General features: G+C 39.6%; 1 protein-coding gene and 1 long non-coding RNA gene across 3 annotated transcripts; one reads left to right on the top strand and one right to left on the bottom strand.

Annotated features, from left to right (window-relative positions):
• The first annotated feature begins 15058 nt into the window (after positions 1 to 15058).
• On the top strand, positions 15059 to 23874 carry LOC131237849 (uncharacterized). Of its 2 annotated transcripts, XM_058235866.1 has the most exons (7): positions 15059 to 15077; positions 15175 to 15347; positions 16777 to 16859; positions 21631 to 21717; positions 22209 to 22357; positions 22451 to 22582; positions 23555 to 23874. In XM_058235866.1, exons 2-7 carry the CDS (start codon positions 15185 to 15187, stop codon positions 23742 to 23744), a joined length of 804 nt encoding a protein of 267 aa, XP_058091849.1. In that variant the 5' UTR covers positions 15059 to 15077; positions 15175 to 15184; the 3' UTR covers positions 23745 to 23874. The 2 variants fall into 2 exon arrangements, with proteins under 2 accessions (XP_058091849.1, XP_058091848.1); XM_058235865.1 differs by lacking the exon at positions 15059 to 15077 and having other exon boundaries at positions 15078 to 15347.
• Positions 23534 to 24223, bottom strand: LOC131237850 (uncharacterized). Its single transcript, XR_009167438.1, has 2 exons — positions 23956 to 24223; positions 23534 to 23875 (listed from the first exon to the last, which is right to left on the bottom strand). It is a non-coding gene; the product is annotated as an uncharacterized LOC131237850 (long non-coding RNA).
• Positions 24224 to 26178: the final 1955 nt, after the last annotated feature.

Raw genomic sequence — 26178 nt, 5'->3', positions numbered from 1 at the left:
ATGAGTGTGGGTGCAGATTAGGGTAGTAATTTAAGCCCAATTAATAATTGGGTTGGGTGTGATTGTATGCCTTTCCCTATTTGGTGGCCCACACTCCATTATAATATATATGATAGATTTATATATAATCGACACTCTAATATATAATAATTTATTACTAAATCTTAATCAATTAACATTTTTTGTAATTCACAAAGTCATGTAACTTTTGTTTTTGGTTCCTCTACAATGTTAAGCTTACTCTACAAGACGGTGTGTGGGATCACTGCATGCCACCCTAGTTGCCCCACCATAAAAGTGAGGCTTCTAAATTTCAAGTTGATCCAACCATCATATGGGCTATCAAATGGACTTAGAGATTTTTGGGTGGTTGCTCATCTGATATTTAGCTAATCTTGATTTTTTGGACATGATGTAACTAAAAAAGGAAATGGAAAGTAGAAGAGCAAATATTTTGTAACGCCTTGAAAATCGGGGGTCGAGCAGAAGCTCAACTCTCGAGTTCCAACGCATCACTTATGCAACATAGATAATGATGTTTAAATGTTGTCCATATTAGAGCATTAAATATGAGTGAGATTATACTAAAACAACATATCATACTCTAGAGATAATTAAGTTAAGCAAGCGGAAGACTGAGATAGGTATATAATGTATAGAGGTGTTTCTCAATCCCCAGAGTATGAGTATGATTCCAGGCTGAATATATACATGTATTGTCCCAAAATTTACAAAATACGAAAATGTAAATGTCCAACTAATCCTTATAGTCCTTATAATCTCGTCGATTAGTACATGGTCTGCATAGACCAGCCTGATAGCTGAACATAGGAGAACTCCTCGTCTATGAAATCTAAATTAGTAGTGTAGACATCGTCGCCACCTGCATCTACAACAGAGTCTGGTTGGTGTTTTAAAACACCATCCCAGGTGGGAATGAGTAGCTAATTCAGTGGCTATAAAGTAAAGGTTAACATGTTATCAATTCAGTCAAGCAGTAATAATAAAGCAGTACAATAATCATGTCCTAAATACTCTTGTTAATGCAGGGATGATATGCTATAATGATGCATGCCCTCACCTGCACTCCCTCAGCGACATCATCTCACGGTCGCGCATGCAACACTCCCGTTGTGCTCAACTCCATCGCCAAAGGCACATGCAATGCGGTGCATGTGCGTGTTAGCTAAGTTTTTAATTAGACCTATTTGAACAGCAGGTTTGGAAAGCTAAGGTACATCCCTTTATATCATTTACCCAAACAATGATCCATCTAAGGTCGTCAATCCTAGTTAATCACATACGATAGGCAAGTTCGAGAGTGTACACTCTAGGTTGCTACGAGATGCCCATCATCGTCAGCGTAGGTCTATTTTGTACTTGAGGTCACACCACCAACGCCCTACCAACTGACAGTCTATTTTTGAAGGCTCATCACCAACCCGGCTTGGGACCACAGCCAAGCTGCACCGGGATAGGCCGACAGCTCGAATACAGTGTCCCATATCACCGTATTCAGCTCACGAGTTTGGGTTGTTCACTGGTCACTATGGGGAGGCTCGTCACCCCAACGTAGGCCGACAGTTCGACCACGGTGTCTTATACCACCATGCCTGACTCATGAGTCTTAGCGGATTGTGGTACCATGGTTGAAACAGATTTTACATTGGTAAGCGGTACCTTAAGTTTAAGCAGTAGCGTCCATACATGGTAAACACACAATAGGCCAGTAGGGTTATTTGACAAGTTTGATTGGCACGAGCGCATACTGAATTAATCGACATGGAGCGCGTAAGCCCTTTACGTGGCCTAACCACTGTCGACAATCACCGTACGGCTTGGATTCATCGAACGTATCCAATGTGGCGAAACTAGTTCGGCTACTCAATCGGGAACCGTTACCGATTGCCTAGACTACATTTTAGTCCCAATCATACTCAATTGTAATGGGTAGTCATATATGTTAAGCATAACAACATGTAACAAACAATTCAAAAATAAATCTCATTTGAGCATTTTATCAAACACTTAAACTACACATTACTACATACATGACATAAATTAGTTATAGCATATATTATGGCAAATCCTTTCATAAATGAGTTGTCATGCATACAACGAACATATATTATATGTTATTTAGTCATGGCAAGTACAAATCATAAATTCAATTTCATTCAATCATTTCAACAAACACATGGAATGCATTTCGTATTATACATAGACTAAGGTAGTTATGGCATATATTATGGCAAGTCCTGTCGCAAGGGAATTTCCATACATCCAACAACATGAATCCTAGATTAATAGTCATGGCAAGCTCACATCATGATTTCATATCCATTCAAACATTTCAACAAACACGTGGAATACATAATATATTCAACATAGTTTACACATGTATAATTCATCGAAAACGTCGTAACTAAGATCATATGACAGTAATCAAGTCAGACATAAATCATTAGCTGATATTGAAAGCCTTGAAAACCATAACCTAAGCATTTATAGTCCGCACGTTCCATTCTTAAACTCGTATCAAACTCAGTTTAAACACTACGTCCTTGTTTACGGCACGACTGCTACCTGGATCACGAAATAGGTTAGCTATTTCATCGATTACTCTATTTGGATTCCTAAATTAATATTAGGGTTGGAATTTCTTACCCAAATCGAAGTCAGAATCGACAGTGTAGCGATGGTGGTGTGGCGATTCGGCGTGTGAAGTCATGGGAGTGAATCCCAGCAACGATCTCCCTATCTCTCTCTCTTCTCCTCACTCTTTTCTCCTCTTTTCTCTCTTCTCTCTCCTAAGGTTAGAGAATTCGTATGGAATGAGAGAGGGGTGGGTTAAGGTCCTTATATAGGCCCAGAACTGACGTTAATGGCCCCAGGGCCATGGTATAATTGGGTTACAGCCAAAAGGCGTCTGTTTCGGGCTAACGGAGCTCATCTGGAGGTCCATTGCTCGCATAGAGTCTGAAGGAAGTTCCCTAACAATGGATCTATGCTAGGTTAAGGTTTCGGTCCTATCGAATTAGTGGATCGATCGTGGAGGACCCGTTTCAGTTCAACGGTCATCGTCACTCAATCAGGGCCACAAGTATACTGACATGTGTAGGGAAATTTTTTTGATCCAAGGGTATAGTTGGGTCAGAATCTGACGGTCTGAAACCTTAAATTTGGCATACAAGCGAACGACCCAATTCACTTAAGTCTGAGTTCATTTTCTAAAGATATTCGTGTTTCTCACACACTTTGCCCCCGACTTAAGTTGTGCGGTTCTGGATACTATTTGGACTCGATTCCCACGATGGTTGTCAAGCCTAGTAAGGTGGTCATAACCGTGTAGTTTTGTGGTTATCGGACTTTCGACGTGCGGTCCAGGTCCGATACGAAGTTTCAACGTGCTCCCGGGAGCAACTGGGTTTTGAGACTGATCCTAGGTTTCTATGAAATGTTGGGTTAACGATTCTAATGGTTTTGGGTCTTTCAATTCGTATAGAAAGTGGTTCGAGCTAATTTCATTGATTACTTAGTTTAGTACTCAATCAATTTTCGTCTAATTTTTAAAGGATTTGGTCCTTAGTGATTTCTGCCTGAGGTGGTACTCGGGTCTTTGTACCGATTTTTCTAAGACGTTACATATTTGATATTATGAATTATGATAATATTAGAGCTGGGCATATCTGACCCGATCAGACCCGATCCGACCCATTCCGAACCTAACCGATAGCCTAGATCGGGCCTGATCGAGTTTGTCCATCCAGATCCGATTATTTTTTCAGGTTGGGTTCGGATAGTGGTCTATCCGGACAGAACCGATCTGAAAACCCGAACCAAAAGTATCCGGATCGATCCGACCCAACCCAACCCAGAGTAGGTAGTTGGGTGGTATAAATACTATTTTTACCCTAAACCCTAACCCACCCAAATCGTTTTTACTTTTTACCCCTCTTTTCTTACCCTACCCTCTCCCGCCCGAACGAACAAGCGCTGCCCTACTTGCTCGTGCCCAATCTCCTTCATCTCCTCTTCTTCTTTGATGCTCGATCTAAACCCACTAGGCACCAGCTGTTGCCTGCCCGACGCTCGCTCGTCCGGCCGTCTGTCCCTGTCTGCTCGATCCATCCCTGTCTGCATTGTCTGTCCCACCAGGTTAGGTTTTAAGATCACTATATTTGATTAACTTCAGTGTTGTTATCCTCCCTAGATGCAATCCCTTGATTGGACGGTCTTGATCAAAGCATGTATACTAAATGGTATGGACCATAGAGATGATTAATACACTAACTGCAATGTAGATTAGTCATGCAAGCCGGTTCCTCTATGTTGTCAGTAGAATAAGCTTGTTCTACAATTACATGTGGGTCAGGGTCCAGCCCTGGCTCGCTGCCCGCTGGTCGGGTGGATTTTACTAAAATTAATTTGATAGTTGATTATCCTATTATTAGGATTGTTATGATTATGATATGCCACGCTATGTTATGTGAATGTGATTATCTGATTATCTGATAATGGCATCCACCATTGAAACCTGTTTTTAGGGCCTACTGTGATATTTATTTGTCATCTAATCTATTTATAAGGTCACATAGACTTAAATGAAGGGACAACAGATATATGGGGCCTATTATGAGTCTATGATGCATATGTTTTGTCCACGTAGTCTATCCATTTTGATAGATCATTTTAAGGAATGATCCTAAAAAGGAGTTAGATTGAAGGCTCAAGTGGACCACCTGTGGGTGGGGATTGAATTTCTACCCTTGAAAACTTCCTGGGGCCCACCGCAATGTTTATTTGCTAGGGATTATAGATAATTATAATAATTAATTAAGTGAAGGGATGAGAATTCATTCCATGCAGTTGTCTTGTAAGATATTGAGGGGGAATTACATGAGAATGGTGATAGCTTGATCTACATGTATGTGTTTGGTTTGATCCTACCACCTCTTAATAAGAAGAAAAAAATGTGGGGCCCACTTTAGAGAAATTTCATGGTTGGTTGAACCCATGGCTTTTTAAAATTGTCCAGATTGCACACTAGCTATCCAGGAGGTTCTCAAGTTCTAAAAGAATTCAAACTTTTCAAATGTATTAGTTATGCAATGCATGATTTACTCCCAAGATCCCAACCCTATTTTATGTTAACCTTAATATATAAACGGATGCATGTGGTCCACTGTGATGTTTTCATGACACCCAACCGACCCATCACTTATTTTGGGACATCCCCACCCATAATATTTATTTGCCATCCAACTATTCACAAGGTCATGTGGGCATGTATAAAGTGAAAAATGAAACATAAATATTTGGCTGATCCAAAGAACCCCATACATGACTATAAATATCGGTAAAATTGGATAGACGGCTTGGATAGCCAAATGTATATTATTATTAGCCAGCCCAACAAATGTACATAGTTGAATCTTGTTTGGATGCATAACATTGGTCAATTCTCAAAGAACCTCCTTTCTCTCTATTCTCTTTTTTAAAATTTTATAAACTTGTTTGGATGCATAACATTGGTCAATTCATGAGTTTAGAAGTTCTATCATCACCATCCTATAAGCTTTATGCTAAATAATTGGAGTTGGTTAGTTGAATCTTGTTACTTCATTTCTAAGTGATTTTCATTATTGTATCACATTGCTTAAGTTAAGGCAATTTTTATTGTATAATTAATTAATTGTATTACATCGCTTCTTCGCTTTTCTCATTATTGTGCATTGTATATAGTTAGCTTAATATGTATTACATTTTTTTCTTAAATTATTATTGTGACTTGTTAGTTTCTAGTTGTGACTTGTGATTGTGATTTGTAAGTTAGATAATTAGTTACTCGTTTGAAGATTTTTATGTGGTCATACATAGATATGGTGTGTTTTTAGTGGCATAGCAATCGCTCAAATTGTCCCATTTTGGACAGTTCAAGGTTAGATGGATAGTATGCTTTCATATAATCTATTTAAATGTTCATGCCTGATCCACGGTCCATCTCCTCATTTCTCTCTGGATATATTTTTTCTGTTCCGTATCCAATGTCAAATATCTTAACTTTACTTTAGATATTTGGTATCAGAATGTAACGTAAGATTAACTTATCTGGAGAGGTATGGAGAGATGTTGTTGAATTTTCGATATGGACGTTTAAATAAGAATATGAAAGTATTACAATCTATCCAACCTTGGATGATTAACTAATTTAAGATTTAATTGTTACTTGTAAGTTAGATAATTAGTTACCCGTTTGAGGATTTCTATGTGGCCATACATAGATATGATGTGTTTTTGGTGACATAGAAATCGCTCAAATTGTCCCATTTTAGACAGTTCAAGGTTAGATGGATAGTACGCGTTCATATAATCTATTTAAATGTTCATGCCTGATCTGCAGTCCATCTCCTCATTTCTCTCTGGATATGTTTTTTCCATTTCGTATCTAATGCCAATAACTTCATATTGCTTTAAATATTTGACATTGGAATGTAACGTAAAATCAATTTATCTGGAGAAGCATGGGAAGATGCTGCTGGATTTTCAACACGGACGTTTAAATGGGAATATGAAAGTATTATAATCTATTCAACCTTGGATGAGTAACTAATTTACGATTTAGTATAACTCTATTAGCATTAGATTACCAATGCTAATATTATTTAGTATATTTCAACTATTAGATGGAAAGTGAGGGTCTTTTCAATACCTCGGCCTTGGGTGGTCGGTCAATTACATCACCGATGATCCTTGAAGATGAAGGATTAAGTCTTGAACCTGAAGAGGTACCCGTCGACATCGTTGATACTAGTACCACATAGTCACGTGTTAAGGGAAAAATGAAAAAGAGGTCGGCAGTGTGGGAGGATTTTGAAGAAGTAACCCCGAAGAACGACCAAGTGAAGATACAATGTAAGCACTGCAAGAGTCAGTACGTTAAGCAATCGGATAGTTCGATCACAACGTTGAAGAAACATATTTCAAAGTGTTATAAAAAAGTGAGAAGTGCGGTAAGGCAACAAGCACTTTCATTTTCTTAATCTCCAGTGGGTCCGTCGGTGTCCATCTACAAGTATGATAAAGAGTTGGTGAATGAGTTGATGGCCAAGTTAATTATTATAGATGAAAGACCATTTCAGATGGTAGATAGTCCTGCTTTTATTGGACTAGGCAAATGCCTTGACCCCAGATACGAGAAGGTCTCTCGTACAACAATCAAGAGGGTGTGTATGAAGATGTATGAAAGTGAGAAGGTCAAGTTTAAAGGAGAGTTGGAAACGATTTTCCGAATTAGCTTGACATCAGATTTGTGGATGACATCTAATTAACGAAAGGGGTATATATCCCTAACTGCTCACTATGTTGATGCCAAATGGAGGCTTTGTAAGCGAATAATAAACTTTCGTTATCTTGCACCTCCTTATAGTGGTTTGATGATTTCAGACTGCATACACAGATGTCTTATGGAGTGGAAAATTGAGAAAATCTCTACAATTAGTCTAGACAATGCCTCTGCAAATGATAACTTGATAACGAATTTGCGTAACCAATTTAGGGCCATCGGTGACTTGTATTTTGGTGGAAAGATATTTCATATTAGGTGTTGTGCCTACATCCTAAACTTGATTGTACAAGATGGCCTTAAAACAATTGATCCCACGATCGAGAACATAAGAGAGAGTGTGAAGTACATATGGGGGTCACCTTCACGATTATATGCATGGAATGAGATCGTGAAGCGGTTGAATTTGTCAACTCAGAGAATGATGAAGTTGGACGTCACGATACGTTAGAATTCAACTTTTGAAATGTTAGATTTAAAGATAGATTTGAGACCTACATTCTCTCACTATGCGGAGTATGATAGTGCGTATGTTTGGCTGCCTTCTGAAGATGATTGGTCAATGGCTGAATTAGTTCGTAAGTTCATTTCTGTTTTTTACAACAGCACGAAGAAATTTTCGGGCAGCAAGTATCCAATAGCAAATATATTTCTGCCTGAACTTTGGAAGGTAAAAGATGTCATGCGCAAAAGCAGTAGTCGATAAGACTTTTTACACTTCATGACCATGGGTATGCAGGTAAAGTTTGATAAGTATTAATCTAAGTGTAATCTGGTAATGGGTATTGTGGTCGTTCTTGATCTCCGATACAAGATGATTATGGTTAGAGTTGGGCATATCGGACCCTATCCGATTCGTTCCGAACCGAATCGACGGTCTAGATCGGTGAGGATTGAGTAGGGGCCTTTCAAATCCGACCGTTTTCGGATCGAGATCGAGTCGTGGTTAATCCGGACCGATCCGATTCGAAAACCCGATCTGAATGGAACCGGACCGATTCGATCCGGCTCGATTTGGAGTGATTCATATCGATACTTTTACTTTTTCCAGTGGTATGGTCCACTTGAGCTTTGGATATGCATCAATTTGAGTTCAACTACTAAAATGATATGGAAAAACGAATGGACGGCGTGGATAAATCACGTGCATTCAAGGTGGGCCCCAACAGAGTTTACTCAGTACAATAAGAGGATTTTTTGGTGTACCACACAAAGCTATATAGCAGTAGGTAGTAGCTAGCTGTAGGTACGTGTCGTGTGAAGACGAGCACTGACGCTCCTCGAGCTCCAAGTTATACGAACGGTGAGATCAAAGTTATATGGCCCCACGGTGATGTATTTATTATATCTACACCGTTCAGATATTTTTAGAGATCATAATACAGCATTATGCAAAAAATGAATCATATCCAAAGATCATCTGGACCACACCACAAATAGCAGTAGAGAATGGTTTTCACCGTTAAACAATTTGTAGGGCCCACCATAATGTTTATTTTCCATCCAATCTATTCATAAGGTAACAGAAATCTGAATTAAGAGGAAAAACAAATTTCAAATTGATCCAAAAAGGGTTTCAATGGTAGACGTTCAATCACCACTGCTTTTTTTAGTGTGGTCCACTTGATAGTTAGATTTGTCTTATTTTTCGTCTCAAACCTTAAAACGAGCTCGCCAAATGGATGAACGGTTTGGATATAACACATACCCGATAATCAGACTGACAGAACTTGCTAACATTACACCATGCACGACACTTTCGTGCACAGCAGGTAACAGTTGCTAGCGTGCTGTGCACGTCAATATAGCTGTACTCTTGAGCTCCGAGTTGTACAAACGACTTAAATGAGATCCACATTACATGGGCCCCACAATGATGTATTTATTATATCCATACCGTTTATGCATTTTTTGTGATCATTTTAAAGCATTTGGAAAAAAATGAATCATATCTAAAGTTCAAATGAACCATATCAAAAATAGCAGTGAAGATAATGATTTTCATCGTTAAAAATTTCGATTTGTACCCAATCCGATCCGACTCGGTTTCCCTGATCGAGTCGGACTCGGTTCGGGTCAGGCCAAACATGTAATGAATCGGTTCGAGTCAGGTGTCCCGGATCGGATCGGGTTCGGATCAGCCCAGGTAGCTTTTAGACCGAACTGAGTTGGACCGAATCCTATCCGACTCGGTCCGATGCCCAGCTCTAATTATGGTTGACTTCATATGTAGTAAGTTGTATGGTGTGATGAGTGTTGCTGAAGCCGAAAAGATTTCTGATGTAGTCAGTGAATTGCATAATTTGTATGTGTGTGCCGCAAAAGAACAATCTCCTCATGTGGGTTCTAGTTATGCAGTTAATGAATCGCAAGAAGACACGATAGATGATTTCATGTCTTACTATGCACAACGGAAAAGGACTCAATTACAGACGCCTAGATCAGAACTTGAAGACTATCTCAAGGAGGATCTTCTAGTTCTAAAATCCAAAGGCGATGATTTTGATATTTTGGAGTGATGGAGGACGAGATCTGGTAATTTACAGCACCCTGTGCTCTCGTTAATGGCACGCAACGTATTATCAATTCTAATTTCAACTGTGGCTTCAGAATCTACTTTTATTACGGGGAGTAGGGTCGTAAGCAAGTATAGAATCTCACTTACACCTGAATCGGTTAAAGCGCTCCTCTGTACTCGGGATTGGCTGCGTCCGATGTGGGGGAAAGAGAACTCTATTGATGAGGAGTTCGATAAAGAGAAGAGTGACAAGATTGATGAGACAGTACCTGCAGCTGCAATATGATTTTGATGCCTTATATTTCTATTATATCATGTTTTTGTAATTTTGTGGGTGGATGAATATTTCACTTTTTTCGTTAGTATTATTCAATTAGATAATGTTATTTAAATATCTTATTATATTATTGAGTAATTGCATTCATTCATAATTTTAACTTTTTTTAAAATCTTGTCCTAAGCTAACCGGATATACACTAGATATGTCATCGGAAGATGATGCATCAGCGGATATTTAGGATTATGGAGTCAAAGTTTACTCTTAAGATGGAAAGATAAAGTTGAAATGTAAGTTGTGTGGAAAACAGTTTGTCAACAAAACAAATCAGCTCAAATTACATTTAGCTTGTCGGGGAGGAGACGCCGCACCGTGTAGCAAAGCTCCTTAGGAAGTCTGAAATTTATTTAGAGTCATTCTTGACTCAAATACGAAGACTTCCTACACCCCTCACCCTGCAACTACAATCAATACAACTAACTAAAAAATATATAGAAGTAGGCCTATTATAAATGAAGAAGAGTTAAGTAGAGGAACTGCCTCTGGCTCTGGTTCCAGGCCTTCCACAATTAGTAGAGAAGAATAACAAAAGAGAATTTTAAGGGAACAAGAAGAACGAGATTATAAAGAGGTCGTCAAAGAAAGCTTGCAAATGACATCCAGATCAAGAAGTACTAGATAACAACATCCACCTCTGAGACAACATAATGCTGAAGCAGTCACAAGTAAACCATCAAAGTTTCTTAAAAGTCTTGCAGCATTTTATAGGCGGTTGGGAATCCCGTACAAATTGGATCATAAAAAAGTTCTAAAAAAACTTCTTGCATCTGTGAATGAGGACGATGGGAAGGGATTCCCACCATCCGATTCAGCAGAGGTGAACGACCGTTTTTTTAACACATCCAGCTCGGAGTCGGCCAAGAGTTCTCTTGTAGTTGAATCAGTAAGAAGAGAACCGATGGATGAATTTAGAGACGAAGGTGGAGGTGGAGGAGGGAGTTACTATTATGGACAATATTCATCTAGTTACATGCCACAAAGGCATTCATCATATAAAGGGTATTGAATGTATGAAAGTTTTACCTAATTTATATGTCAGCATGTGCATGTTGGTCAAAATTGTCATGACTTGCAAGATGGAAGACCTTGCTGGTCAAAATTTTCCAAGGTAGAGTATTTATAATATAGAAGTGTGCATTTCATCTTTTCATTTTCCAGTAGTGTTTTCTTTTCCTTTTCTTTTTCTTTTTCTTTTTTAAAATTTCATATAGGTACAAGCAGTGAAATGTTTTTATTTTTTGAAGGGTTTTGCCACTATCCCACCTTCCCCGGTGTCATTAGCTAACTTCCCCAAAGCTTGGATCTTTTACAGCTGTTAAGAAACCCTTTCATTACCACAGAAAAGGGCCTGAATGAGTTGAGTGCTTCACAACTTCTTCTCTCCTCAGAGTCTTTACGCAGGATAGAGTTTCACATCTATCTGAAACATAGTTAAATATATACCACCCCACTCTAGGCCCATCTCTAAAGACCCCAACATAGTGGGGCCTCCTACTGGTATACTCAATCATAGTGTTCTAATAATGTGATATAAACTGATAATCTCGTGGGCCCATTTAATTATAGAGGTCATACATTATTGGACTCATGTTTCTCGCTCTTCACGTGTGTTAAAAATCTCCAGATTTGGGTGATTCTATCCATTGTAAATCTGACTGTTATTTTGGGTTTTTAATATGTTTTTTCCCAACTGTTTATAACAGTAGGCCACTGATATATGGGTTACAGTCATCTTTTGTTGATTAGTCCAAATCAACAGTCAAGATTCCCAAACCATGGGTCCTGTCTGTAGAAACAGCACAGCAGAACAATATTCATGTCCTCCCTCTCTCTCTCTCTCTCTCTCTCTCTCTCTCTCTATCTTCTTTAAACTTACAATTACATGGTTAATATATTATGTGTGGAATTCGCAATCTTCTTAAATTTTTCAAAAAAAAGAAGAAAAAAGGATCGATCCGAACCTTGCCTAATCCAATCCGACTCGGTTTTCCTGACTAAGTCGGACTCGGATCGGTTCAGGCCAGCAGGGGTTCGAGTCAGTCCGAGTCAGATGACCTGAACTCGGTCCTAGATCAGTCCGAGTTTAGGTTGGGCCATGTAGAATCCAGACAGAGTCGAGTTGGACCCAATCCAATCCGACTCGGTCCGATGCTCAGCTCTAGATAATATGCAGTGGATGGTTATTAATACGTAGTGTTAGTTTGCGTGATGTGATTGACATCCAACATTTTTTTTTAAATATCGAAATGTAAATAGTACATGATATTTTAATGAGCACTCTCCATCCCAAAGGGTAGGGTATGGGTGGCCATTTTAAGGCCGACGTAGATATGAGTTCAGGCATGAGTGCATATTACCCACTGGAAGGTGTGGGAATCTCCGAACTTGACTTGAGCCTAAGTACCACCCTTAGATGATTTGGTCCACTAAGTCTTAAATGCACCTTTGTTTTGGTCTCACATCCTAAAATGAGTTGTTGCAATCAGTGGATGTGATAGGCGTTGCATCATGGATGTGATAGGCGTTGCATCAATACCAGCCAATCATATGAAAATAGAAATGATGAAAGTATCTCTATTTGAAGGGTCAGACACATCAAATTTTCTTCTATGATGAAATCTTTGGATGCTTTATTGCTTAAAATTGTCCATGGATTATTCATTGACCATTGTAGTAGATCTTAGTATTAGAACCATTCAAATTTCAGATTGTGCTTAAGTAGTGACTCCTCTATTATTGAGCTAGATAATTGTTGGTGGTAGGTAGTGACTCGTTTATTATTGAGCTAGATAATTGTCTATGCTGGAAAAGCTTTATAGGCCCACTTTAATGTATGTCTTATTCATGCATTTATTTAATTTTTTAAAATACATTTTAGAACAGAGTTAAAAAATGAGGTAGATCCAAATCTTAGGTAAACCACATCACAAGAAACAATGATGATTGAATGTCCACTATTAAAAAACTTCTTAGAGCTCATTGTGATGTTTATTTATCATCTAGCTTGTTGATCATGTCACACGGAGATGTATGAAAGGAAAACAAAAGTAATATAAGCTTGATATGAATGTATGAAAGGAAAACAAAAATAGAAGCTTGATATAAATTTTTTATGGCCATGTGAAGTTTTTAATCGTGGGCTTTCATTCACCACTGTTTCCTACCACATCCATGTTCTTTATTCATACTATAAAATGATCTTAAAAAATGAATAAAGGACATGGATAAAATACATGTATCATGGTGGGTTGTACGCCAAGAAAGAGTCAAGATTGAATGTCCACATTTTAACACTTGTATCTATGAAAGTTTTGAATGACACTAGCGTGTTTGGTCCGTGGAATTAAATGATATTGAATTATATTAGATAGGATTAGCATCATTATTGCACAATAATTACATGTTTGAAAATTCTATAGTACCGTGGACGACATAGATAAACGCATGCATCAATGTGGGTGGATTTCAAAATCCTTGGAAATCCCAAATGCATTTCAAACATCACGGTGGGCCCCACCTACGTTCCTTGGAAAGCGTTTGGCAGGAAATCCGTGTCACGATGGATAGACGGAGACATCGCACGGACGTGCTGAGTTTGTAAGAGTGGGACCCATTAGTCAGTGATCCATACCATTGGTACGATGGGCCTCGAATTGCACCAAATACCCTCCATATTTGAAGATCTACCCTTTTCTTGGTTGGATTGGAACGGTTGTGCAGGTCGCCTATTGAAAAGTTTCCACAGAGGCTACGATCATTCCACCAATCTGATTTTAGACTTCTAAATCCTCGAAATACAGTGGGACACACAATCTAGACGGTTTGATTTTAGTTAATATATTCCACGTGTGAAATTTCTTAGTGCCTGCGTATGAAGCACCATACACAGAAAGAGCATCATATAATTCTATACTTTTCTGTGACTCGCTTCCTCCATCTGTTCTACGGCGAAGATCGATTCCCGAGTTTTCTTCTTGGATTCTCATCCTCGCTATCTCGCGCTTCAATTCGAGCTCTGTCTCCTCACCAATCTCCATTTTTTATTTTTTTCTGCAGAAATTTGGCTTGAATTTCCCACCATTTTAAAGGGTTTTTAAGATTCTTAAACAGGTAAGAAATCGCGAAATTTCTTCAATTTCGCTTATTCTCTCCTTATTAATTTCTCTAAAAATGTTCCCCCCTATTTTCTCTCTCTTTCTAGGGTTTCGATTTAGGATTTCGACCTTCTCTCTCTCTCTCTCTCTCTCTCTCTCTCTCTCTCTTATTTTATTTCATTTTGGATTTGTTGAATGTGGAAAATTTTCAATCTCTCTCTCTCTCTCTCTCTCTCTCTCTCTCTCTCTCTGGCTAATCAGGAATCCCCTATCACCCAAAGCTGTGGGGCCCACCGTGATGTTTTTGTTCGATCCACTCCGTCCATCCGTTTCGCCAGCTTATTTTAGGGCATGAGTCCAAAACATGAGGGAGGTCCAAAACATGAGGGAGGTCCAAAACTCAAGTGGGCCGCACCACAAGAAGCAGTGGGGATGATGAAAGTACCACCGTTGGAACCTTCCTAGGGTCCACCGTGATGTTTATATGCGATCTAGCACCTTCATAAGGTGATTCCCACCTGGATATAAGGAAAACACGAATATCAGCCTGATCCTAAACTTCCCCCACAAGAAGTTTTCAATGGTGGGCGTTCAAACGTCATTGTTGTGTGGCCTCAATTGAGTTTTGGATCTCCCTCATCTTTGTGATCATGTCCCAAAATGAGCCGGTGAAGCGGATGGATAGAGTGGATATGACATAAACATCACTGTGGGCCCCACAGAGCTTGGAGTTAGCAATTCGCGTCCCATCTGATGAGTGGAATGGCCTAGTTTTTGTGCCAGGTGATCTAAACCATAGGACCCATTTGATAATTCTCAGAAAAAAGAGAGAGAGGACCCACCTGATTGACGGCTTAGATCTCTCTCACTCTCTCTACAGTTGTGCAGACATGGAGCAATTGATACAAGAGCAATGGATACGAGTGGAGCCATGGGTGCATCAGTTGAAGCAATGGGCAGATCAACTGATGGAATGGGTTCAGCGGCAACCAGCAGCGCAACTCTACGCTACTTTTGCTGTTTTGTTCCTTTCATCCATCCTTTTCTTGTTGGGTAAGCTGCCTTATCTCCTTCATCCTGCTCGATGAAATGACTGAGCCACTGCCATTGATTCTCTCATGTCTGCATTTTCCGGACATTCCAAAGAGGCCCTAAACTTCGTAACATAGTTTATACACATGGGATAAATACATACATGGCAATCCGAAGTGCCCAAATTGCAGGATCCATAGTGGATGGAGCATACCTTGAAATTCAGATTGATGGGGGCGATCATGACCATCTGATTTTGCTCACTAAATCTGGACAACTGACCAATTTATTTTTAAACTGTCTGTTTGATGGTGAGTAATTGGATGTTTTCTATGTTGTGACCCGAATGATCTGTGTATCAGTGAGATTTTATTCTTCGTGTGTTCCCCATGGTGGAGCCAACCTTTTGGATCGGTTGGGTGTTGTCTGCACCATTTTACTTTTAACTGTTTGATTGATAACCACCAATTGTATGGTTGGGATAATTCGATGGGTATTGATTTTAGGCATATGCTCGATCCACGATGGCCCTATGATTTGGACATTTTGGATTGGGGAGTTATTTGATACTCCGGTTGTGTATGATGCTTGATACACAGGCATTTACAAATGGTACATGTGGCATATATTATCTCAAATTAAACCGACTATTTTTGTTGGAGAGTTAACAATAATTTTATTAAAAACTTGCGAAAGTGAGGAAAAAATATAAAAAACCTGAACAAGAAAAGCAGAAACTAAGACAGCCTAGGAGGCTGTGGCACAGACGTTCCAACTAGAAATAAACCGTTTAATTTTCCTAATAGTGACATCTACGTCTACCCTTTCGTTCCGAAAACAGCATCCATTCATGACTAAATAGCCCAAAGCACTGCCATTAAGGTCAGCCTCCACTTGGATTTTCCAGATTTACTCACTCCACCCCCATGCCATGCCCACAACACATCATCGAGGGACTTTGGCATGAAACCGACTAAATTTTGGAAGACACTATCTCTAAAAATCAGATTGGTTCATGGAACACTTGTTTCTTGAAATAAGACCATTGGATATTTTTCATTTTTAATCATCCAATAAATCTCTAGCAATCTAATGGTTAGATAACAAAATAAGAGTATTTTTTTTTTCCATGAAACATCTGAACTGGTGCCTGTAAATTGGATGGTTTATTCTGAATTACTCGCGTAGTACGTATGCAATTTCTCAGTAATTTGTAACTGCCTGCGTATCATCCATCGCCCTCTGTAAGAGTATCCAAGTATTTCTATCCTGGATTAACATGCATGTGTGCAACATGTAGGGTGAACTATTAGGGCTATGCTCCTGCATTCAGGCCCTACAAACTTTCTGGATTGGCATGCATGTGCCGCATGAAGGGGGAACCATCGCTGTAGCCTTGTCCACTTTTGAATAATTACTAACATTTCATCTGTTGCTTTGCTATTTGCAGTCCGTGTTCTCAAGCGCACAAAGTCAAACACCATAGTGCTAGCTGGTTTAAGTGGCAGCGGAAAAACAGTTCTTTTCTACCAGGTAGGTTTCTAAATTAAAGATTCTTCTCTTGAAGTGCCTATGATTGTATCAGTCTATTTAGTTATGTTTCAGTATTTCCGAAAGCTCTGCAAGTGGTTACAGTCCCAGAAACCTCACGCCTATTTATTTTTGAAAGCTGAAATTTTATCAAGCCAAAGCCAAAAGAAAAACAAGGAAAAAACAAAACCAACTGCCAAAGCAGAACAGAAAAAGGAAAAACCCCTAAAAGAAACTAGCGAAAACCTAGGGATCTAAAAATACAACAACAACCAGCCCCACGGCTGAGAAAACCCGCAAATAGAAATCCACTAGGGAGCCTAATCGCAAAGTAACTAAAGAACTCCCATGAACACCCCAACCACCACGATTCTCTTATGACGGAAGCATTGATCGTTCCTTTTAGCCCAGATTGACCACAACAATGCTAGCAAAGCAATTCTCCATTTCCTTCTCCCCAGCTTTCCACCATCCATGACATGCCAAGCAAGAAAAAGGTCCTCAATGGAGCATGGCATGACCCATTGGACCAATGCAAGAGCTAAACTCCCAACCCATACACCCGATGAGAAAGAGCAATGTAAAAATAAATGGTTGATCGACTCGGCCTGAGCATAGCATATAAGATACACATTCAAGAGAATCATCCCCCGTTTCCGAAGATGGTCAATGGTAAGGACTCTGTTTCTGCCCGCCAACCATGCAAAGGCGACTTTGGGAGGAGCTCCATACTTCCAAATTTCAGTCGCAGGATAGTAGCAATTGGACGACCCAAACTTTGCTAGATCACTGTAAAACGATTGGACTGAGAAGGATCTAGACGCTACCACCTTCCAAAGAGATTGAATCTTGCGTAACTTGGGGACAACTAAATCTGGATACGACATTGCATTTTAGGCATAACTGCTCTGGTAGGATCCACTGATATTATCAAATCAATCGTCACATTCTAGTTAAAGAATCTAAAACTTTTGAAGTGTGACTTTTCATGGATATTTAGAGAGATTAAAGAGAGGACATAGTAAAGATGACTAAGTGCCACTTTCATCCGGTTTTGATTCTAATAGCAACAATCTAATACGGACTTTTCTTACCTTATATTCTGGTGCAAATTTCTTTGTGGGGTTCAAGTGGGCCCACTTATGGTGACTTGTGAGTGTTGGATAGGAGTGTTCACCTTGGCTTGCCCATGGCTTCAAAATCATGACGATTGGATGTTCAATGCCATCCAATTTAGATGGTAAGAATAAAAATGTATTATGGTCCTTTTTTAACCAAGAAGCATGCGATGAAGATTTGAGCCTCAAAAGCCTAATTTGTGGGCCCCACAGCTCACCTGGCGGGCCCCTCATCGAGTTGTGCTTAGAGATTTTTAAGAGATATGGATTCTTTGTGTGGTTGTAGTTTTATTCTTTGGACTTTCCATTGTAAAGATTTAAGGGGTTTTATTAGGAGTCCGAATTAGGTATTTTTTGGTTGTTTTCAGTAATAGTTTTCAAGGAATCTTATGTGTCATTAAGGCCCTGTTTGGCACTTCTAGAAAGTGAAGAATTGATTCTCAATAAACAGTTCTCTGGAACATTTTATTAAGAATTGCTTACGTGAAAAGCTGCACATTTGGTTAACATAAGAAAAACAATTTCTCATAGGAAATTGCTTTGCTTTTGGTGTAAAAGAACATGTATGGTTAACAAGTAAAACAATTTGTTAGTTAGGTAACACATATGACTTGTGGTCCCCACAAAATACTTGTGAGCTTCTATAAGTGTGATTAGTGGGTGTGAAGAAGGTCATAAGTGTGTCCATCATGTACATGATTAGTGGATGCTGTCTGATCAAAGTGATTTGAGAGGGATGCGCCACACATGATGGGTGATCCATATCAATGATCATACCTTTTATTATAATAAATATGGATCATCAACTTTCATCCACTGATTAGATGGTTAGGATCTTTTGATCAAAGAAATTTGAGAGGGATGGGCCCCACACGATGGATGGTCCATGTCAATGATCAGGACTTTTTCATATGGATCATTGGTTTCCACAGCCATTGATCAATAGTTAATATCATCCAATCAAAGTGATTTGAGAATGGGTGGGCAATGAAGGTTGAGAGGGTAGAAAGAGTTGGGAGTCTGGTCCGGGTAAGGAGAGCGAGGAAAGAGACGACGTATAGGATCCTTTGAGAGGGATGGGCCCCACATGATGGATGGTCCATGTCAATGGATCTTTTTCATATGGATCATTGGTTTCCACAGCCATTGATCAATAGTTAATATCATCCTATCAAAGTGATTTGAGAATGGGTGGGCAATAAAGGGTGAGAGGGTAGAAAGAGTTGGAGTCTGGGTAAGGATAGCGAAGAAAGAAACAATGTGTAGTTGGGTATTTGATACTCCTGTGCGTGAGAATCTTGGTACGCATGCCACTCTGTAATTTTACATGTGGTGCACATTAAATCAGATCAAACCAACTAAATTGTGTGAACAACTGCACTATGCCCCAGACCCAAAATCCTTTTGATCGAACAATCCTAGTCTCTGATCTGTGGTCACTTGTTTGCTAAAATAAAATGATTGGATGTTTGCGTGCAACCAGTTAATGTGTTAGGATTGATCAAAGAGTGTGATTTTAGACTGGGGCCTATCCATCTGGCTTAACAAATGAACTGGTTATATATATTTATATATTATATTATATTCATTCCACTTGCTCAACAATAGCATGGAGATGGAATTAGATCTGATCTAGTCAACCTGAGTTCTTACGCAGAATGAACTCATATGGTTCTTCAGCTGGAAAGGAGTTAGGTTTGATGAAATCTACCTGAGCATGTTGTATGCAGCATGTGCAACACTGAGGGGTATGGGGACCACCATGTTGTAGTAACTAGTATGGCATTGACTCTGTACAACAGGCGTGCCTCTCAATATAAGGTGGTGGGAATAGAACACTGCCCAATCTACAAATGAGTTAGGACTCACCACAGGGAACAATAAGGATTGCATAATTTATAAGAAGAGATCAATGGTCTAAATTCAATGGCATGTGTGTGCCAGCTGGCTATCAGAACAACCTGATCTCTAGAGAAAACATCTTCCTGGTAGGATTCACTTGATGAGTGGCATAGATCTTACAGGTATAGGCCTTGTTTGTAGGTGTGAGACTTGAGTGTTGCAAGATTACAAAATACAAACTCTTGGCCCAAGGAACATGTAATGCTCATGCCATTCTTCTAGTAGGAAGGAATTGGGTTCTGTGAATTCTACTTGAGTGCAATACCTCCACATGCAGTCGCATGTGACACAATTTGACATGTGTGATTTGAACTTTCTATCAGGTGATCTATACTGTTTAGATATTTTTAGCATAATATCAGGCCATTTTCTCAGGTGAGCCACACCATATCAAACAAGTGAACAATTAGGAAAAATTTTAACCGTCAATTTACTTCGTACGTTGTGGTCCACCTTACCAGTGAAATTTTCTGATTTTCAGGCAAAAGGTCCAAGCATTATTTTCTACCTTGCGGAAAGTTCAGATCTCATATACGTGTTTCATATTTGCACCTGTGCCTATCTGTGGATGTGTACAGCTCTATACTCTTGTGGAATTAGGAAACCTTTGAAGGAGGAAAGTGATTTTCGAATAACGAGTGATATAGAGAGTGATTTTTGTGAGTCCATAGAAACGGAAATTCCTCTTTGAAACGGGGGCTAGATGCTTCAGAGAAAAGCACAAATCTTAAGAAATGTTTTTTTAATTTTTTTTTTATTTTTAATATAATTTTTTAAAGCAACTAATTTGGTGGCTAACCAAGCATACTAAATAGTTTTTAAAAAATTGATTTTGAAATCACAAAAAAAAAGAAAAAGAGAGAGAGTAAGAGAAATAGAAAAGAAAAGAAAAGAAAAGAAAAAAAAACATTATCAAAGCCAAAATTGCCTTAGGTGATTAATAGTTTTTCATTTTAGGAGATATTGTGTCTTTGAGGGATTTTTATAGGGATATTAAGTCAATAATGGTTTTCAATTTTGAGAGGTTTGTGTCTTAGAAGATCCATAATAAGATATATTAGCATCATGGGGATCTTTAATAGGATAAGATAGAGATAAGCACTTGCCTTTTATAAAAAAAAAAGAAAAGAAAGAAAAGATGAACACAAAGAGAATAAAAAGAAGGGACTAGAGAGAGATTGAGTATGAGCATAGCTAAAATGTGGATGTTGGGATGGATGAGTGGCAAGTCGAGGATAGAGTTAGAAATGAATGTACCCAAGGGAACTTAGGAGTAGCACCAGCAGGTAATAAGATGAGAGAAAGCAAACCTTAGATGGTTTGGTCATGGGCAACAAAGACCTTAAAAGGAGTGAGTTGGTTCAAGTTGAAGGCTCCAAAAGCGCAAGGAGAAGGCCTAAAAAGATATGGGTGGAGGTAGTAAGGAAATACTTGATGACATATGATTTAGCTGAGGATATGGTCCTCGACAGTGTGGAATGGGGAACATGATTTGTGTAGCTGACACTAGTTTGCTGGGATAAGGCTTTGATGGTTATGATTTATGACACGCGTGCAGAGGGACGGAGGTCTCAATCTCCCCCTCTCTCTCTTTTAATTTGTTTGTACACGTAGGCCATTAATCAGGAATTGCTTGTCTGATATCTTTTTTATTTTTTATTTTAATAAGTTGCTTCTCAGCCACATGATGGCTCAATCTACAATCTGATCTTTTGCACTTTTTTTCCTTTTTTCTTTCTTTCTTTCTTTGCTAGCTTCGAGATGGCTCCTCACATCAGGGTACTGTTACGTCAATGGATCCAAATGAGGGGAGTTTTGTGCTGCATTCTGAATCCGAAATGGTAAAATATGATGATAACTAAATCATTCAGCTTGTATCCTTGCTATTTAAGTCAACCAACTGTATGGTGTTGGGATTATTGTCCTGCTACACAAAATAATGGACATGATATATTTTAAAAAACATCACGAACACAGATTTAAGTGTGTATGCATGTTTAAAAAATCAGCCCCATCTGCTCATCAGTGGGCCACACCATAGAAAATTCCTGGTCATTGATAATTAGAAAAATACAAGTGTGGTCCACATGACGAGTGGATTTGGCTGATATTTGCACAAGGTGATCCTTATGAGGGGGCCAACCTAGTGGATGGGTTGGATGTCACACAGATATAAAAGGCTGGGATTTTTCTGCTAGGTGGACTGTAAGTTATAGTCCAACTGGTTGGACTTGACTTAAGATCTCTTCAAAACGAATGACAAACATGGATGTATATATGTGTGTATGTATGTGTTACAATGCTGAAAATTTTCTTCACACTATTTGCACAGAAGGGAAAAATAAAGCCGGTCCATGTTGTCGATGTTCCTGGGCACTCTCGGCTTCGACCTAAGCTTGATGGGTTCTTGCCGCAAGCAGCTGGCCTCGTTTTTGTTGTGGATGCCTTAGACTTCTTGCCAAACTGTCGAGCAGTTGCGGAGTAACTAACATTACCCCGCGTACTCATTTTTCTCATTTTTATATGACAAGTAGACTCATTTATGTGACCTCTTGTTGGTTTTTTATGTGGAAGGTATCTGTATGATATTTTGACAAAGGCAGCTGTCGTGAAGCGGAAAATCCCATTGCTCATTGTATGCAACAAGACTGATAAAGTGAGTGCTCACTCCAAGGACTTCATCAGGAAGCAATTGGAAAAGGAAATGTAAGGCTTAAACTCTTCAATTCAAAATTCAAAAACTCAGAAACTCGACTCCGCTCGTCTCGAGGTCTAGGCAGGTCAGGTCAACTCAAAGACTTGACTGAGTCTTTAATTAACTTGACTCGATACTTTAATAATTAAAATTTTACCATTCCGTACATTTAGAACTATTGAAAACAGTAGAGTAATTAAAACACCCAAAACTATGTACAGTTGCAGTATAGTGTGCTGGTGGCACCTCCTTGCTTTGGTGGACAAGGTCACTTGTTCGATTCTTGTCCCACAATATTTTACTTTTGAAACAAAAGTGGCTGGTCGGGCCAGCGACTGGGTCATGTATGCTGAGTCGTATCAAATTGGGTGAGTTTTCGAGCCAATTTGATGATTCTTATCAAGTTCTGATTGAGTCACTCGAGTCAGCGATTTCCATGAGACTCGGATCAAATTCTAGCCAAGTCGATTCGACTCAGTTGAGTTTCTGAGTTGACCCACTGAGTTTTAGAACTATGCTTTCTATTTTTACCCATTTGATTAGATGGATTGAGGGATTCAATCCTATGTGTTCTCGTGGTTGTACACCCAAATATACCTCTAACATCCAAGCTCCTCGTTGGATGTAAGGTAGGTGACACTGTGTTGATGACCTGGTCCAAAAAGTCAGTTTGCTCCACTCATCAGGTGGGTTGGGCTGGAAAAAGGATGGTCAAAGAAAAAAGGACTAAAGGTCCATGATCAATATACACTTTGGATTACCAGATAAGTGGACCAGAATGATTTTTTGACTAGGTCATCAATACAGTGGGCCCTACATGAAGAGCGGCTTGGATGTTGCCATGCAAAGAGGGTGCATGTAGGAATTACAAACAGGATGTTTATCTTATTGAAGGGAAGCCCTCCTGTCATCATTTGATGCCCGAAAAAGCATGTTTTCAGATGGTTTGTAAAAATCTTGATTTGTTGTTGTTGTTGTTGTAGAGACAAGCTTCGGGTGTCGAGAACCGGTGCGTCAGAAGCTGATATAGCAGATGAATTCACACTCGGTGTGACTGGAGAGCCCTTTGCATTCTCACAGTGTCTTAACAGGGTGACAGTCGCAGAAGCCTCAGGTTTGACGGGCGAGATATCTCAGTTGGAGCAGTTCATTAGGGATCATGTTAAATATTAGACTTTGCACCCTCACGCAGCTCATTTGCAGCCCCTTTCAGAATTGGCTTTTGCATTTTCCATTGCAGAGATCCCCAACCATTTCCCCGTACTTGATCAGCTAAGGATTTCAGGTTTTGCATTTCTTTTTTTCTTTTCCTCCTCTTCTTCTTCTTCTTCTTCTTCTTCTTTTTTTTTTTTTTTTTTTTTTTTTTCAATTTATAAATTTTAACAATTATAAAAAAAACCCAAATCTCCTGTAACAAATATCTCATTCTTGGATTTTTGTATGAAAGGTAAAATCCGTTTGAACTGGATGGTTGGGATGTGATTGTGCGATGGTTTGTCATTGGCGAAGTTGTCAGATTATGTGATCTGTCATTTCTGTTGATGAGTATCTACTGATGGCTTGTTGCAGGCAAACCTTCAATTCCACTGGATGTATTCCGATTGTTCTTTGCACCAACCAGTTAGTTTGTACATCAATAGATGCAAGGGGAAAAGGAGGAAAAAAAAAGAAGCACTGCCTGGTGCTGTGATATTTGAAAAGGAAATGGTAGTCTGTACAGCCCAAGAGTTAAAACTAGGTCTGCTAGCAAGCAACTACGCCCAGCCTGCACCCAATGCGGACCTAGTTTCACTCCCAGAATAATCCAATGCCATCCATATAGCAACTTGCTTTCTACAGGCCTTTAAACAGTCTGATGATCCAGGACACTTTTTAAGAAGCTTCATCACCCATCATTTGAATTCAGTTCTTCATTGGCTGTGCCTGATCTGGACAGGGTCAGTCCCAGTCCCAGCCCCACCCAAACCCCAAAAATGGACCAGAGCTGATTAGAAATTTGTTGAACTCTATCATGATTCTATTATCAATTTATACGCGCGTGCGTGTGTATTAATGAAATGCAATTGCTTTCTGGAACCTCTCTTCTCTAGCATTGAGGTGAAGAAGGCCATTGATGATCTGGAAGGGGACAGGCCTTAGGTCCCGATGGCTTCCCAATTGCGTTCTTCCAATGCTTCTGGGAGCTTATCAAAGGAGACGTAATGGACTTCGTTTCTAAGGTCTACACTAGAGGTAGACTGTCCAGAGGGATGGGGGCCTCTTTCATTGCCCTCATTCCCAAATGCCAGGGAACCAATTTGTTGTCTGAGTTCAGACCGATAAGTTTGATTGGGGCCCATACAAGATACTAGCAAAGGTTCTGGCCTCCCGTCTGGTCGGGGTCATTGGATCGGTTATCTCTCATCATCAAAGCGCCTTCATTTTCGGTCGTCAGATCACTGATTGTGCCCTCATTGCTAATGAATGTCATCATTCCAGATTCATATCCAAAAGCAGGGGCCTCATATGCAAATTAGATATTCGAAGGCGCCCTCATTGCTAATGAATGTCTTCATTCCAGATTCATATCCAAAAGTAGGGGCCTCATATGCAAATTAGATATTCGAAGGCGTACGACCATGTCGAATGGGAATTCCTCATGTATATGCTTCACAGAATGAGCTTCGGTGGGAGGTGGTGCAAATGGATCAGAGAATGCGTGGGCTCGGCTGTCTTCTCCGTTTTCGTCAATGGATCTCCGAAAGGGTTTCACCAAGGCGACCCACTCTCTCCCTTTCTGTTCCTGATTGTGGGTGAGGCCCTGTCCCGCATGCTTTGTAGGGGCCAGGAAGTAGGCCTTAACAGAGGCTTTAAAGTGTAGGGGATGTCCGCTCCAATATCCCATATTCAGTTTGCCGATGATATCCTTTTCTTCAGCGATGCTGAACAAGTGAAAGTCAGCAATTTACGCACTATTATACGCTGCTTTGAAGCCGTTTCGGGCCTCCGAGTAAATATGTACAAGTCCACTATGCTGGGGGTGAATATAGAGGAAGCAGAACTAAAGGAGCACACTGATTTCTTTTGCTGCGCGGTAGATTCCCTCCCTACATCTTTCGTAGGCCTTCCTTTGTGTGTCGGGAAGCCTCCTAAGAAATCTTGGGATAAGATCATTGACAGAGTCAGGTCCTATCTAGCAAACTGGAAGAACAGGTATTTATCTTTGGGAGGTTGGTTAACTCTTATAAACTCGGTGCTGTCAAACCTTCTGATCTACTATATGTCGTTGTTTAAGTATCCGACGTTGGTTGTTAATGCTTTGGAAAAGCTAAGAAGAGATTTTCTCTGGCAAGGTAAGACAGATAAGGAGAAATTTAATCTCGTCAATTGGAAGGTTGTCCGTTTTTTCGACGGAAGACAGTGGGGCAGGTATCAAGGATCTAAAGCTTATGAATAGCGCTCTTCTTGGGAAGTGGCTATGGAGACTCGGGATTGAAGATGGGGCCTTATGGAATGAGCTAATAAAGAGAAAATACGGCAAGTTCGAGAGGGGTTGGTGGACTAATAGCAGTTGTAACCACAAGATGTCTGTTATATGGAGGGATATCCTTTCTACCAAGTCGGAAGT

The sequence above is a fragment of the Magnolia sinica genome, chromosome 2, assembly GCF_029962835.1.
Source record: "Magnolia sinica isolate HGM2019 chromosome 2, MsV1, whole genome shotgun sequence".
NCBI lineage: Eukaryota > Viridiplantae > Streptophyta > Magnoliopsida > Magnoliales > Magnoliaceae > Magnolia > Magnolia sinica.
The sequence above is the reverse complement of the archived record's forward strand: the minus strand, read 5'-3'. Positions and strand labels throughout refer to the sequence as shown.